Below are 16,946 nucleotides of genomic sequence, written 5' to 3'. Positions count from 1 at the left end.
TAATAAAAATATAATTTCAAATAAATCCCTGTCAATTCTTTTTAATCGGCCAATTTTTACGACTAATAATTCTATGTGATTAATAATTCTATGTAATTAATAAATCGATGTGAATTTTTATGAAAATTTGTGTATACGGTAAAAGGCATAATGAAAGTTTCTACAATGAAAGCTTAATAAAATTTTATAAAATCAAACTCGATAAAACGAAGAAATAAAGTCGACAAATTTTTGCGCACGATAAGATTTTGAGAATCAATTTCAATTTCAAAAAAGAGAGACAGAGAGAATAATATATAAAGCCCAAGTTTATCACGCACCGACAGCATGCAGTTGTCAGTTTATTCAAACATGTTATAATTATCGACAACAAGCAACTCTTCCCAATCTCTTAACGTCCTTTGTGACAAAAAATGTAAATAGGTAATAATGAAATATTCTAACTATAATTCCAAATAGACTTATTTTTGAAAAATTTAAATTATATATTAAGAAATATCAAAACTGTTTTTTCTATATAATTATCAATCTACATAATTATCAATCTTTTCCGTATTACATATTATTAATTATTTTAATAATTAATAATAATAATAATATATATATATATATATATATATATATATATATATAATTATTATTAATTATTAAAATAGTTAATAACGGACAACATTAATAATTAAAAAATAATGTCCACACTAAAGTTCTTCGAATTAAGTTAGATAAATACAACAAAAAACCAATTTACAAGAAGACGCACTAATATCCCGTAGATTAAGGAAATGACCGTGATTCGGGAAGAAGCTCTATATCGCGTGACAAAACTTAAACGGGCAACTGCTCTTCGAAACGAGTGGCTTTACTTAGGAAGACTGCACGCGATATATCGCGTAACCGCGAAGGCTAACGCTTCTCGTAGCCTCGTTTCCACGCGCAATTTCCATTGCATTACAACGCGGCAGAATTTCTCTGCCAGATAAACATATATTCTCGTCCTTGTCCCGCATATTCGCCGTTTGTATATCGGATGATCGCTGTTATGAACGTTACAGCGCTCGAAGCGAGGCGAATTTCATGCAAATCGCCCTGACATCGACCGTCAGACATAAATTTGCGCCGATTTCGTCCCGTTACTCGCGCGAAAGCTCCATCTTATCGGCATCTTGTTGTCGACGGCTCCTCCACACATATTACATTCATTCTAGATTCATAAACATTGCGAAGAAAAATATTCACAAATATCTCTAAGAAAAACTTTAAAAAAATTAATAACTTTATTAGAATTTTTATTAGAATTAAAATACTTAAAAAAAAGATAAAGATCAGATAAAGATAAAGATCACAATCTTGTATATATTACTTTTAAAAAAAAAAGAAATTATATAATCTCTGAAAATAATTTATCAGAATGTTTATATATCCAGACTTCTAAACAAATATTTACTAAATAATTCATAAATAATGATGAAGAAAATTAAAGGATTTACATGAGTCAAATCGATGTCGGAATTTGTTAACACTTATATTATATAATAACCCACCCTCCATTTAGAATATGATGTACTGCATTTATTGGAACAAAAAGGCAATCCAGACACTATACAAAAAAAAAAAGGAAAGTATCTAAATTACACAAATATAAATATAAAAAATATACACAAATATAAAAAAAAAAGATAAAAAATATAATTATTAAAAACTATACTAATTTCTTGAACGCATATCAATATGGGCAATCAATTGTGCGTATAATATCACATCAAAATGTTACTGAAAGAAAATAGCAAATATATCGACAGTTGTCAAGAACTGCCAAATCGTTATTGTACAAATAACAGTCTGTGCGATGCTACTGGAGATCTTTTTCGATATTTCCGTAAGAAATACGAAAGACTCGCGCATTTTCGTCCGTATGAGTGGCGTTACATGACATCGCCCTACGTTTGCACAATGTTATCAAGCTTATTGAATGAATCTTTGTATCATTTCGCGAGAAATGATCAAGATCTTTACGATATCATGAACCTGTCGCGGATTGCAAGCTACGAATTTCATTTAGACAAAGACAGATAAGAGTAAATGGAAAATTACTTGCAATTGTCAAAATTCCTTTTTTTCTTTTGCGTACAATGCGAGAGCAGGATTATATCGAATAAAATGTTATAAAAGAATAAAAGAGATTAAAAGAAAATTAAAAATGCAATTTTGCATGCGAAATTGTCAACGCGATATTTACAACGTACGAGCGTCATTATATTTTTTCCGGTAGAAAATTTGCAGAAATAAAATTGCAATTAACATTATCACGTTTCATCTCTCTTTTGTTTGCGTGATATTTTTAAAAGAAACAAACGAAACGACGCATGCGAGTAAAATTTTTAATTTTCCGAAATCCATTCTTATAAATGATACATTCTCTTAATTACGTTTTAGTCGCGCAATGATAGTCTAGTCATTGAAATCCGAGTTTTAAAATACAATGATTGTCGGAAACACAAGTTTCCTGAAAATCCAGGATTCAACTTCGCTGAATATTATCATAGAAATCGTATTAGATCATTAAGCAAAATCGATCGTTAATCGAAGTGTTGTATTAGAATCCTACTAATTGTGAGACAAGAATAATTCTAGAACAGTGCTCGGGAATTTGCGATGTCAATTAATATCAACACGCCCGTAAATTAACGCGATAAATCCGTGTATTAATAATTTTTCGACTATTTCACACAACGCAAACAATGAACGCTGTAAAGCATGCATAAATTGAAATCGTTCTCGTCATTCATCTGACATTACCGTGCAATTAATCTTCATAAACCTAAATAGAAAAATAATTTTAATTATGAGCTACCGTAAATAATTATAAGTTAATTTTTAATAAACAACGTTGCTATGTGATTATGAAAAATTTGATCATAATTTGACAAATAATTCATAGCATTCTTTCGTATAACTTAAATACATTTATCAAATAAAATGTTACATTAAGAAAAATTATTCATTAAGATAGATTTAAAGAAAATAAATTATGTTTAAATTAAGTACGGGCTAATTAATCATATAACCTTGTCGAAAATTTTTTCGAGAGAAGATGCCTCCGAGCCTCTTTTAATTGTCAAAACTCTTTTCGATCGCTCGTGATTTCTCCTGAGATATAAAAAATCTAAAGTTCTTCGGGCTCACGGTAGCAAAACGAGGTTCGCAAGGCACGATCTCCTCATATAGATTATTAATGGGCGATGAGGGATCCATTGTAAGGCTGGACAACCAGGAACGTCTGGGAACATCATAGATAGATGCTTGCCGACGAAGAACGACCTCGTCGAGCGCTGATGTTGACCTGCGCCAACTATAATGCAGATGCATGCATTTATCTAATTTTAAAGTAATCGATTGTGCTGCAAAAGCATGCAATGGTTAGTATTATTTAAAAACAATTTTTATTATTTTATTTATATTTATAGTCTATTACTTATATATGTCATCTTTACACTGTCTGTAGCAAAGAATAAAAAGAGTAAAAGAATAAAAAGAATAAAAAGAGAAAAAATGAAAATTAAATTTTATCTTTTTTGTCCTATATTATAGCATAATTTTATTATATATTCTATAATATATATACATTACGCAAAAGAATTAAAAGGCCACTTTCTTCCTTCTACAGAAAAGGCAATTTTCAAGTCGCCTTGTCGCACATAATCAGATTGAGATCAATAAAAAAGCGTTACAAAGCTTGATTTTTTAGTTTCAGAATCTTTTGGAGTTCAATTTTTTTTATTTGTTACAAAATTATATTACGAAAAAGCGACGTCCGCCAATTGAACAAATTTTTTGAATTTTTCAAAATTGCTTTGACCTTTTGCACGAGTAATTGATATATGAATAATAATACTTTGTAAATATTGCAGTATTTATAAAAATGTTAGCGTGTTTCTATTAATTTGCATTGATTTAAATAAAAAAGAGTAAAAGTGCAATTTTTATTTTGATTTTAAAGTAACGATTATACTTCAACAATGGTGTTGATTGAAAAAGCAATTAGTGCATTTTAAAGTGTCGATTTTTCTCTTTAAATTGCTTTTTTAATAATCATTGTAATTTTTTCACTAATTATGAACGCTCAAAGTCAATAGATTAATTTTACTTTAGTAAATAACTCGGCGAAAAAAATCATAAGACATTTAATTAAAAAAGCAGACTAAAGATAAGATTCTGCTTTTTCAAAATTCAGTTAACGAAATTGTGCTATATCTTTTTTTCGTTCGGCCCTCTTTGACAAACTTTTAAAAAATTCAATCAACGGATGTCGCTTTTTTAGAATGTAATTTTGTAATAAATAAGAAAAAAATTGATTTTGTCGAAAAGATTCCGAAATTAGAAACTTCAAACTTTATAGCGCTTTTTTATTGATCTCAATCCGATTATGCAATAAAGTTGCAGCCTTGAAAATTATCTTTTCTATAGAAGAAAGAAAATAGCTCTTTATTAATTTTTTTACATAATATATAATATATTCTATTATATACTTATAATATTAAATTTTATAATATATTATTACAGTAAATATATATGTTATTATTAATATATATTTTATTATTAATATATGTTATTATTATATTATTAATTATTATTATTATATAATTACTTTGGCAGATCATAATTGCTATTTGTAGATGAATCCGTGCATTTGGGCATTCTGAAATGCGAGGTGTTTGATGTAGATTGAGGCACGGGTATAGGCGACGAACTCGAAGATCTCATTGTTAATTCAAGCACTTCAGGTTTCTGTTCGACCTTTTCGTCACACTGCATGGTTTTCTCTGTCACCGCTTCCTCCTCCTCTATTTGATCCATTTTCGTCTGCGCAACAAAAGGATGCTTAGGAATGCTACTGCGGTTCAAATGGGGGTGCTTAGGAAGCGACGGGTATTTGCAGAAAACCCTCGACTTCGAAAAACTCGTAGTGCTCATGTTTCTCGACGAGGATTCAACGTCCTGATGCCCTGGCTCTTTGCCCAAGGAAGTTGAAATCCGCGAGGATATCCAGGAATTCGGATCGGAAGACACAAAATCACTCGCGAGCTGCGGAGCATGAAGTATTTCGGTCAACATCATGCGATTCTTGTCCGTTCTCCCAGTGCAATGCTCACTGACGCGCCCAAATGTCCCGAAGGTCAGCGGCGTCGATGGCTCGTCGCCGACGTGATCGGTATCAGAATGCCAGGATTGTTGGGAAGAGGGAGATGACGCTGACGGACATTGTTCGATAAATCCCGAGTCAAAAATATGTTGTTTCTTCGATTGCTTCTCCTTCGATTTCTTGCTGATCTTCCTGTGATTTAACGATAGCTTAGCTCGATTAAACATTGATAGTATTTTCTTCAATGACTTCTTTTGCGGCAGCTTCTCGTCCAGCACCGGTATCCATGTCACGGAGATATCGTTGTCGATCTCGATCGGCCGCTTCAGCGAAACGCCGATCACTCGCGGCGATTCCCCATTGAAATTGGAGGAGAGTTTTAATATCTGTTCCATGTCCTGAAGATTCTTGTAATCATTTAAAACATCAGGTACAACGGTAATGTCTTGGAAGGATGACTCTAACATCAAATTGTCATTATAACTCTTTGTACTCGACGTGTCATCGCACAATGATCTCGAGGAGGAATTCAACGATTGCGATGAGGTTGAGGATAATTCAAATTTGCGATCTTCGCTTTCAAAATGGTACAAGTCGACTTGCAAATTTTTGTAACTATCATTGCTATTGTTACTCGAGTCATGAGAATTTGTCAAGATATTATCAAGAGGATCCTCGTCATAGTCCATATCTTTGTCGTCAACATCCTCTAAAGGACTCGAGCAGATTAGAGGCATATTATTTTTCGATTTATATTTTCCTTCACTTTCCGAGGGGCTACAGAATATTTGACCTTTCCTCTTCAGAGTTTTAGTTTTGCTTTTTTTCGAGGAATTGGGTCGACTATTCGTCAATTCTCTCATAAAACTATATTTATTTATCTTGGAAGAGATATCCGACCACGTCTTCAAAATGTCTGTCTTTTTGTCGCTCTTTGAATGTCGGCATCGATTAGGCATCACAAAATCGTCCTCGGGATCGTGCTTCTTGACGACGGAAGAAACAAAAGTCTCGGATGTATTTTTAAGACTATTGCTGAGTTCGCCGTATGTCAAGGGACTTGAATCGGTCTTTTCTACATTTTTCTGGTTTCGGATGGTGTTGAAAAGACCGGATCTTTTGCTGGTGTGTTCCTCTTCAACATTTTCAATAGATGCTCTAATACTCGACTCGTAAGCTTCGACAATCTTCTTAACGAAGCTGCCGCCGTTTGAAGTCGACGATTTTAAAACGCTGTCCTGGCGATTGGACGATTTAAGGCCTGTCTCGAACTCTTGGATTAAGGTCTCCATGCTCGGTACGTTCGTTGGTATATCTGGTAGCACACGAACTCCGTTAAAAGCCGCCATATCCCGACGATTAAAAATATAGTTTCTACACCTGGGATCAGTGAAATATTCTCGATTTATCGATTACCGATGCAGAACTATGAAGAGAAACAGAAAAGAAGAAAATTTTGTTGTAATTTTATATGTTAACCAGCAAGAACATGCAACTAATATTTCGACTAATATCATAAACACGTATTCATAATTAAGAACGGTTAATTTTTTTCCACACAATTTTTTCCATAAAAAATATTCATAATTATAAATTTTTTTTTTATTATATTATATTTCAGAAAAAAAATAAAAATTATTATTTGATCACCTAAAAAAAAAATATGACTTCTTTTTTAATATAAATCTATCTTATAATATTGCAAATTTAATCATAAAACAGCGTAAAACAACAAAGATAAATTATATAATTTTATAAATATTAAATATTAAATACGATTCGTAATTATTTGATTTTATTTTTAATATTTATGAAATCAACCTGTATTAATCTCTATCTCATTGCATTCGACATGTATTATATATTATATTATATTATATTATATTATATATTTTAATTTATGTTACATAATCTGTATATTGTGAATTATTTTATATAATAAAATAAAATTTATAAAAATATTAAATATGTTAAAAATTATCAAAAATACATATCTATTAAAATCATATAAACTTTCTTAGTTTTTTTTAATATTCTTGGTATTCATGTCATCCCTCAATAACCCTCTCAGTATTCAAAGCTTCAAAGCAAATATTCTCGAAGTTTATCGCCTTCGTCCCAACATTCTCCTCTTCCGCAGGATCAATGTATCAAGAACAAAATCACATCGAAAATTCAGATTGCGTCCCAGAGTGTCAATTCACTGCCAGAGATCCACAATAATCCAACAGAAATATTTTTCGAAGATGTTTTTACGAATATAACTTGTCTTCTTCGATAAGAGAAAACGTTTTATAAACGTTCTATTTTCGTTCGACTAAGATATCTGATAATTTTAATTCTAAATAATATGCAATCTATGTACATTCATCCTGCTCTCCCGACATTGATTTTTTTCTTCTAACACTTTTATCATTCTCTTTCAGAAGAGAACGATAAAATATTACAGAATTTTAACTCGAAGAATATCTATTCTTATTTATTGACAAATTCTAGCATAGCGAAATAATAAACTTTATTCACAAAAGTAAGTAATATTTAAATTTAATTTTCAGCAAAGTATCCATGCATGCTTACATTTGATTAAAATAATCGTAAAATTGTAAATTTTATCTATAATAAAAGTTTGTCGTAGAATTTCTCGCTTACAAAACACACTGTCTTTCAAAGAAATAAAATATTTTATTTTTATATATAATATTTTGCTTTGAGAATTTTATTTTTACAATCTGTCTATAGCAAATACATATTAATCGTATTCTGTATTTTGTAATGTTTTTATACTTTCTTTATTATAAGATACCAAATAGAAAGAATATTCAATAATATTTTTCTCCCTCTGACTTCAACGTTTCTTGGATGTTTGTCAACTATGTAACTAATTATAGCGTCGGGAGATAATAATTATTCATGCTAATCAGAAACATCTGTTTTTCCGTAAAATACTTAATCCCGCTTTGCTCATCAATTTACTCGATTCCGATCCGTTCCGATTCCGGTTACACGATTCGTATTTACGTACTAATTTTCAGGCAAATGACTTCTCGGTAATCAGATGCATGTGCTTCCATTGTTATTCATAGATATATCATCATAATAGAACAGAGAAGACATAAGACTGCAAGAATTCTAAGATTCATAGAAAAAGAACAAAAGCGACAGCTGATTATATATATATATATAACAAAAATATTTTATGCACCAATTAATAAATAAAAGATACATGGCTATAATCTAAAGTAATATTAGTTATTATAATAATTCCAAATTATTAATTATAATTATATAATAAATTTTATGAAGCAATTTTATGGAGCAATTTTTTTTGAGAGCCTTTTTTTATTTTATTTTTGCATTTTGCACTTTTGCGTTACTTTCGCATATAAATTTTTTATGAGTCGCTGTAACAATAGCACACGGTCTCGTTATAGTGATAAAAATCGAGCGATAAATCGACGAAGAATCCTTGGCTAGCTATAATGCCGATCAAAACGACGACGCAAAATTAGAGAGCAAAATGAGAGCATAAATCACGACCTTGCTATCGATCCGCAAAAGTACTTCCGAATGAGATTAATTTTTTTGACATATTTCGATCACTCGATAAACATGCAAATTTTCTTGGCAACTTTTCTACAAAATTTTCTACAAAATAATAGACACTACTTTTGTATGCAAACTGTAAGTAATTTGAATGATGCTGCAGATTTTATTGACTTAACTTTGATAAAATTTCGCGAAATTGTTAGCAAAACATAAATAAACATTATTTATTACGATCGAGCTTTAAGCTTAACTCGACAAAGACAACAATATGGTATTCTCGTACATGTAAAGAAAATCAGTCATCTTGACGCTCCCTAGGCATCGATTGCCGAAGAACGTCTGATGGACGCCCACGCTTAATCCGAGTACTTGTACAAGGGTCGTTATACTGTTATTATGCCCGTTATTGTGTTTATTTATAGATGACAACGGCGCCAATTAAAGACCTCTCTCACGGATCGTTGCTTGCCAGATTATTTGTCTCACTGCACGATAATTAATCTCAACTAATCCACCGCTTTTAATGCTAATCTCTTTTAGTGTAAATTTTTCAACGTTGGCCAAGAATCGAGAACTGAAAAAAGGTACAGTAGTGGATCTGCATAAATATCCCTTTAATTTAAAATCAAAAATATTTTCTAAAGTTAAAGAATGTTAAACGTATTTTTTTATTTCTCGAAGAAAATAAATAATATAGTTAAAATAAAAAACTTATTAAAGAGACGGTCTTTCAATAGAGGTGTGATAAAACTTATTAATCTAACAGATATGAGTATCTATATAAAGTGGTAACATTGTAAAAAGATCAAAAAAATTGATGTATGGCACATAAAGATTACAGATTAAGGTCAAATGTTTTGTGGGAGAGAATGCGTCATATAAAATCGAATCCGTTTGAATATATATTACAGTAAAACCGCTGGTTTTCTTGAACAAAAAATATCGAGAACATGCTGATCCAAAGTTTCCAATCAGAAAGAAGCGCCTTTCATCCCAGAGGAAAATAGAGTTTAAAGTGTTAATTCTGTCTGTGTCATACACGTTCAACTTGTAATGCAATGACAAACAAGATTCGATCTCATCCCTCCTTCCAACCCTTTCTCAGTGTACGACACTGACGTCATTGTTCCTGCAAATCGTTTTACATTCTATGCAATATGTATGAGATCGCGTTTGAATGTCAACGATACTGTCCATGCCAGCGAGGAGTCTCGCGATATTCCGATGAAACAATGTGTCGCTACGAGAGCTTTTAACAAAATCAATCGATCGATCAAGCTGGCTAAAAATGAATCTGATAACAATCCCAGAGGTATAAAATTGCATATAAAATTCCGATGTATCCAGTAATCTCAATTCATCATGTCTTTGTCTGACAAAGAAAGTAACACAAGTGTATGCCTTCGATTTTGAATACATTGTAATCTATGACAAAATAAAATACGTATTTTTTCATTAACAAAAAAGAGATACAATATATTATAGAATCCTCATATAATATTTTAAATTTTTTATTTTAAATTTTAATTATATTAGTAACAATTAATCAGAATCAGTCCCATCGACTGGATATAATAATAAAAAAAAATCGTATTGAGGGCGTCATTTAGAGCAGAAATAGATAAGAATAAAAGTAAGTTAAAGATAAATAGGAATAGGTATGATAAAACGGTGTAGACAAAGATTATACTTTGAAAAAAAAACTTGTTCTCTCGTTTTCTTCGAGTTTTCGCGCGAGTGCGCTTCCATTGTTTAGTCCACGTAAAAGCTGCGTTCATAACCACCTCATCTTTTTTTGCGGTACGTTTGCTTTCTCCATGGAAAAGACTAACCGGCTTGTTCATCGTAAAAGGCTGTGCGATTGTACGACCATGCAATTGTCACCGTCATTAGCGCGAGTAAATGTTCGTGTTCTATATCACAGTTCATTGCTTCGCAAAAGTCAGAAATTAATATAACTGTAATTCTCTGACCCTACGATACAAACAATTATCACCTTGCAATTTTTATTATTTTTATAAACACACAATCGAGCTTATAATTTGTTTTGTATTCTTTTTGTAATAAGCATATTATTTATTTTAATATTTAAATTAACGATAAATGTTATAATTTAATTTGTTTGTATAGAAGTATAAGGGTCGCAATGTTATCAAGCAAACCAGAATATCTCCTTTAATTTTCCTTGGCAGAGAAACACTTTTATATAACACTATAGAAGAACTTTGAAATTATCTGTAACGGTAAGGTTTTGTTATTGTGTCTATCTAAAGACTTCAAAATATATTCTGCTAAAAACAATTCTTAATTTTTGAAGTTAATGATGGTACTTAAAATTAGCAGGTAGATAAAGAGAGAGAAAGAGAGAGAGAGACAGAAAAAGAAATTTTGTTCAATATATGTATAATATATGTGTAACAATCGATAATAAATTAATAAATTAAATTAATAAAATGTTAATAATAAATTAATAAAATAAATATTTAAAAAATGCAAAAAAAAAATATTTTCTTAAATATTCGAGTTTACTTATAACAAAATTCAGGACTCACAATATGTAAATTTTTCTAAATAATATTTTTCTAAATATATATAATAATAAATTTATGATTCGATAACGACGGCAATAATGTTATAAAGAGTTAGCATGAAAAAATTAATTGATCGATTCTAACAAAATTTGACGAAAATTAAATTGAAAGCTGAAAAAAGGACTGCGTCGCTTCTCCAAATTTTAACGCTTTCTGTCAAAGGGTTTTAATAGGATACATACGAATTCTCGCAGTGCTTTAATATATTTTTTAATTATAATCTGATATTACGTTCTCTTTGACTTGATCCTTTTGACCGCGAATTTGAACAGCGATGCCACATTGAAGATGTTGATCATTCATACGCAAAATTCCGACTAATTCAAGTAATATAAGGATTAAATTTAAATTTATTAATTTTCAGGTTTGTGAATATAATATTTATGTTCGATATAAAATAATATAACTTTATCATATAAAATATGCGTACATGTATGTGTGAGTAAAAAAAATGCGTGGGTAAATTATTAACCTTTCGAAACATAAAATTGAAAGCTATTTCTCTGCCAGATCAGTCATGTTCACAAGCTTATAAAGAGAACTGCGCTTTTAAAATAGAAAAGCTTTTAGCTCGCGGCGATATTTAATTGTCTTGACAATCTAAAGGCTGATATGACTTCAAAGTGACGTACTATACACAACGATTTTTCATTCATATAGATTGCACAAATAATTTTATTAACAATTCTATCTTAGAGAAATTTTTATTATAAGCCGCGCTTTTTTCACAATTATTTTTAATACTATATTATATAAATATAAAATATTTATATTATTATAAGTATAAAATATTTATATTATTAAACATCTAATTAATTATTAAATTAAAAATAAATTAAAGTAATTTTATCGGAATTATATATCATCGTGAGATGAAGCTCGCAGCATGCGTTATCATGAGATAACAATTCTAATAAGACGCTTTACAAGAAAAATGAAGCCTTCAGCCGTTCACAAACAATAGTAGAGATTAACAAGTCACAGAAGAATATAAATTTTCAAACTTTTTATCGCGATACAATAATCCGCGTTGTTTCATCAATTGTACGACCTTCTTTTTCAATCGCTCATCCAACTGTTGACACAACTTTATCACCTTGACAGTATAGACAGGGATGAAAGAATGCCTGAAGAATGTTGCTTATCATGAAAAAACTTTCATGCAGACGCATACATTTGCATGCGAGGATAAGCGTGAAACCCTCTGACATGGCGTAAAATAGATTTCCCGTAATCTACTTCGGCACAACCGCGACAAGTTTTATAACTTGATAGAAAAATAGAAGAAAAAGAATGAATATAACATTGACAACTAAGATTTGCACGAAATTGTACTAGAATATATTTAAAAAAGAAGAATAAAAATAAAGATATAAATAAAATAAAACTTAATGTTTCAAAATTTAGCTAGATTGAACTTTTCTCTATAACACAGTCATCTTCCAATTTTTCAATATTTAATATAAAATATATATTCAAATTTTGCTGCAGGAATCTGGATTACGATCAACGTAAATTGCGTACGATTTTGTGGCTCGGTAAACAGCTGATATGATAAGTATGTCAAGTGAGCGCTGACCTGACGTCGTCGTTCTCTTCTCGAGGTAAAACACTTCTCTTAAGAATTCTCTCGTGCAGGTTGCCCTTTCAAGCGATCAGGTCAAGTTCTGGTCAGTTTCAAGTATACGCAAATGAAAGACAAATTTCTCGCGATCTCGTGTCATGACACAAAGAGAGATATTCCGTACCGCTATCTTACGAGAGATTGAGAACGTTAACCGAATACAATCTATCAAAGAAGATAAAATTAAACAATAGGATAAATCTTCAAAAAGAAGCAGAAAAATTAAAAACTAATTGACACAAAGAAAATTTGATTGACACCAATATATTTACGTCTATTCGGGGTGAATTCTAGATCAAGAGTAAGAAAGACAGCTTTTTATTTACGTATTTATATTCGTAAATTACATTCACATTTATTATTATTATGTATGTACATTTATGTTATACAATATACATTTCTTAACTAGTGTGCGTGAATTTCATTTGTCACTAAAAACGCTAAAGTGAATATCCACAATAGAAAGCAAATTTAAATTAAAAAATGATTATTCAATGTACATCTTGCGCAAATTTATCAAAACTTCAAAATTTCCTCGAGAATTAGTTTCCGGATTGTCTTTATTATTCGTATCTCGCAGAGAACTTTCCCGGGATAAAAAAAGAGAATAGCGCGTGCGATTTCCTTTGGGAAGTACTTACCATTACTGTAAAATTGCCGTTTGCGCACATCGTACGTGAAAGTGAAATAAAAGTTCGAACATTAAATACTAATATCTACGCATGAGAATATCTTGATTACAAAACTTCATGGACAGAAAAAAAAAATTGATTTTATAAGATTTTGTCTTATATAATAAAATAAATAATTAAAATTTTAGAGATTTTTTGCATAAAAAAATAAGTAATTTTTTAAAATAAAAATTTTTTATAGAAATTAACTTCTAACAGAGATTGTGCACGAGAAAACATAAATGAGATAGTAAAAAGAAAATTTATGAAAATTTACGTTCTGAAAAATTCAGGAAATACGGTGAGTGCTATTTTCTGTCGAACGCGAATTCAGCTGGAGAGCAACGATAACGATATTGTCGGCCATTTGCTTTCTACTTAATATGAGATTATATTTATCGCAGATACTTTCTAAATTCAGATTTATTTTCTTGGATGCCATTATAGAGATACGAGAGCCATGAAATGCCACCAATTTACTGTATATTCTTTTCGCTTCGCGCTTGTTAAAAGCGCGTCGGGAACAGAAAAATGAACTGGGTAGCGGCCAATAAACGAGAATAAATCGGAGTAGAGATCATGGATATGACGAAAAAAATAAATCACTAACGCGATTCGTGACATTTGCTAAATTTACACACCGGTACCAGGAATATCCATCAATTTGTAGTTTCGAACATATTAAAAAAGTTGTTACATTAGAAAAAATTTTTTATAACTAAGCTGTAAAAAACCCTATTATTTTTCGAAAATCTTTAAATAAATTACAATCAATAATATATAAATAATTTCTATTTATGAAGATGAGAGAAGATTTAAATTCTAATATATTAATTAATATATGAAATAAATTTTCCAATTAAATTATATATAATATTTCTTTATTCTCGCAAAATTTTGTTAAATGACTGAACTTTTGGTCAAAATTTGAGCTAATATATATTTTTCCTAAATCAAATTTTTGAGAAATTATTTCTTATAACTTTCAAATCTATAGTTTGTATCTTAAATGATTTAAAGAATTACTGAGAGCTAAGGATTTCTAAGTATATAACAATTTTTAATCATAATTATAATTCAACTTTATCAATAAATATGAATTAAAACTTGTGTTAAATTATATTGCCATAATTGCTTCAATTATTTTTTTTATCGTCGCGCGATATATGAATTGAGCATTATAACAAGTATGGAGGTATAAAATTCACAGTGCGTAGCGACCATAAATAACGACGTGGACTTTTACGCGTTTGCAAGATAGTTGACCAAATTTATAGACTTCCAACTTATTTATTTTTGCTACTTCTATAACTTGGAAATAATGAAGTATCTAACAAACACTGACCGCCCTTTGTCGTCATTGTTGAAATAAATTTTGGCTTCTCTACATTTTCGATCATCACATATTAAACGAATGTATCACATTCGCGCCGAATATTATCGCAATATGGAAAAAACATGATGATAAAAAATTGATGATAACACTATCATCAATTTTGTGACGCCGTTGCTGTAAATGATATTTGCATGCAACTGACACGAGAAAATGGAAAGAAAAATAAATTATATATAAATTATATAAAGATTTCGGCAAAAAAACTCGCTGCATCGACTATTGAATAAATGACTAGTATTCTTTGAAAATAGACGAGTTACATTTAGAATTTTAAGAATAAAAAAATGTCTGTAAAAATTTTATTACCTTCTATAACGTCAAATTTACAACATTACACGTTTTTTTTTACGATTCAATTATTTTTTATGGCAAATACGCTGTGTAATATCCGAGGGTTGAAAAAGCTAGATATTGCGCTGACGAAGAAATTTTTGTCGACGAATTAATACGTTAGAGCGCTTTTAACTGCATTTGCATGCAACTAGCGGAAGACGCGGAAAATCGAGAAGGCAAACTGTGTACCTAATTTAAAAAAAAAAATTCACCGTGTATCGATTATTAAAACAAATGGTTCTTGAAAATAAGCTATAAAATTTTAGAGTTCTAAGCAATATCTCTTTAGTAAAATTGTAAAAGTTATTCTATGTTGTATGTGCTTTAAATATATTAAAAAATAGATTTATATAATTTTTATATAATATCTATATAATATTTATATTAAATTTATATATAAATTTATATATTAACTATTTTTTGCAATATATTTTATGATAAATCTGTGATATTTCGTATAATATCTGATAACAAAAAAAGGTCGACGAAATTTCTGAAGTGGTTTTAGATGCAATTTGTTCTTTCAGGTTTTACAGTGCGGCAATTTTCATTCGCAATTGCCACGTGTTCGAATTAAGCTTGACCAACATGAAACCATCATTAAAAGTTCCGTTATCTCCCTCTTTGTTGACCTTTGAGAGATCCTACAAAGCAATTTTATCCATAAGATCTCGATTAACTATTGTACTAATGATCAGCTAAACATGAGATTGGATTTACCAAAACGTTTTTTTTTTTTGTCAATAGTGACAAAAATGTAAACAAAATTATATATTTTTATACATGATATTAATATGTTATAATATTTCGCAACGCAATGAACGTAAAATATATCGCGTGATAAGAAAGAGAGATTTGTCTCTAAGAAATAAAAATTTTATAATTTTTTTCACGTTTCTCTTTCCTGTCTTTATTATAATTATTTGTTATTTTTAATCTCGATTCTTTTTTCATTTATTCATTTTTAATTACCTCAATCGTGAAACAAAAAAAAATTTATCTTTTTGTAATAACAATGTCAAATAATTTCCACTTTTATAAGAAAGTGACTCTTCTCTTAAAAAAAAAAAATCACAAATAATAATCCTTTGTGACTAATTGGAAATGTCAAAGAGCGTGCTGCTTCTCTCACATGATAACCTACTGAAGCCTCTTTCAAATTGCAAATCCTCTGCTGAATTTTCAAATGGGTTTTTTCGAGGCAACTTTAATAATTTTGCTGTAATAACGGAGAGCAGCGTATAAGTCGGTGATGCACCACAATGAAGATTTCTTTTAACGTGAAAGTGCGAGTCAGACAAAGGGTAGGTCATCCGCTACACCAAACAATAATTAATCTTCTCTGTGCATCGACATTCATGTAAAACAAAAGAAAGAAAAAGAAAGAAAAAGAAAAAAAAAACTCTACGAATCCGATCACACAATTCCTCGCTCGACGAACATTGTTATTCCGCGATTTATTTCTCGAGCTTTTCATGGCTGTTGTTTCGAACGATCGATTCCCGGTTTCATCACCGTAAAAAGCTACTTTGGTTCACCGATTACGTTCCATTAACTCTGAGAGAAGGTTAATCTTTCATAAAAATTAATTTTAGTAGATTTTTGAAATAGACGCAAATTTAAGATCCGTATAAATTCGCATTAC

General features: G+C 30.1%; 1 protein-coding gene across 2 annotated transcripts in view; it reads right to left on the bottom strand.

Moving 5' to 3' along the window:
• Positions 1-2,750: 2,750 nt before the first annotated feature.
• LOC126852196 (uncharacterized) overlaps positions 2,751-16,946 on the bottom strand; it is a 67,772-nt gene continuing 53,576 nt past the window's right edge. Inside the window, exons 2-4 of one of the 2 annotated variants that reach the window (XM_050596734.1) lie at positions 4,646-6,566; positions 3,066-3,349; positions 2,751-2,818 (exon numbers count right to left, since the gene is read on the bottom strand). In XM_050596734.1, the coding sequence (XP_050452691.1) occupies positions 3,109-3,349; positions 4,646-6,489 (2,085 nt within the window). In that variant the 5' untranslated portion in view covers positions 6,490-6,566 and the 3' untranslated portion in view covers positions 2,751-2,818; positions 3,066-3,108. Of the gene's footprint in view, positions 3,350-4,645; positions 6,567-16,946 lie in introns of both variants that reach the window. The other variant, XM_050596724.1, reaches the window with a different exon arrangement.

This window comes from Cataglyphis hispanica, chromosome 1 (assembly GCF_021464435.1).
Source record: "Cataglyphis hispanica isolate Lineage 1 chromosome 1, ULB_Chis1_1.0, whole genome shotgun sequence".
Taxonomy (NCBI): Eukaryota; Metazoa; Arthropoda; class Insecta; order Hymenoptera; family Formicidae; genus Cataglyphis; species Cataglyphis hispanica.
This window is presented reverse-complemented; position numbering and strand designations above follow the sequence as displayed.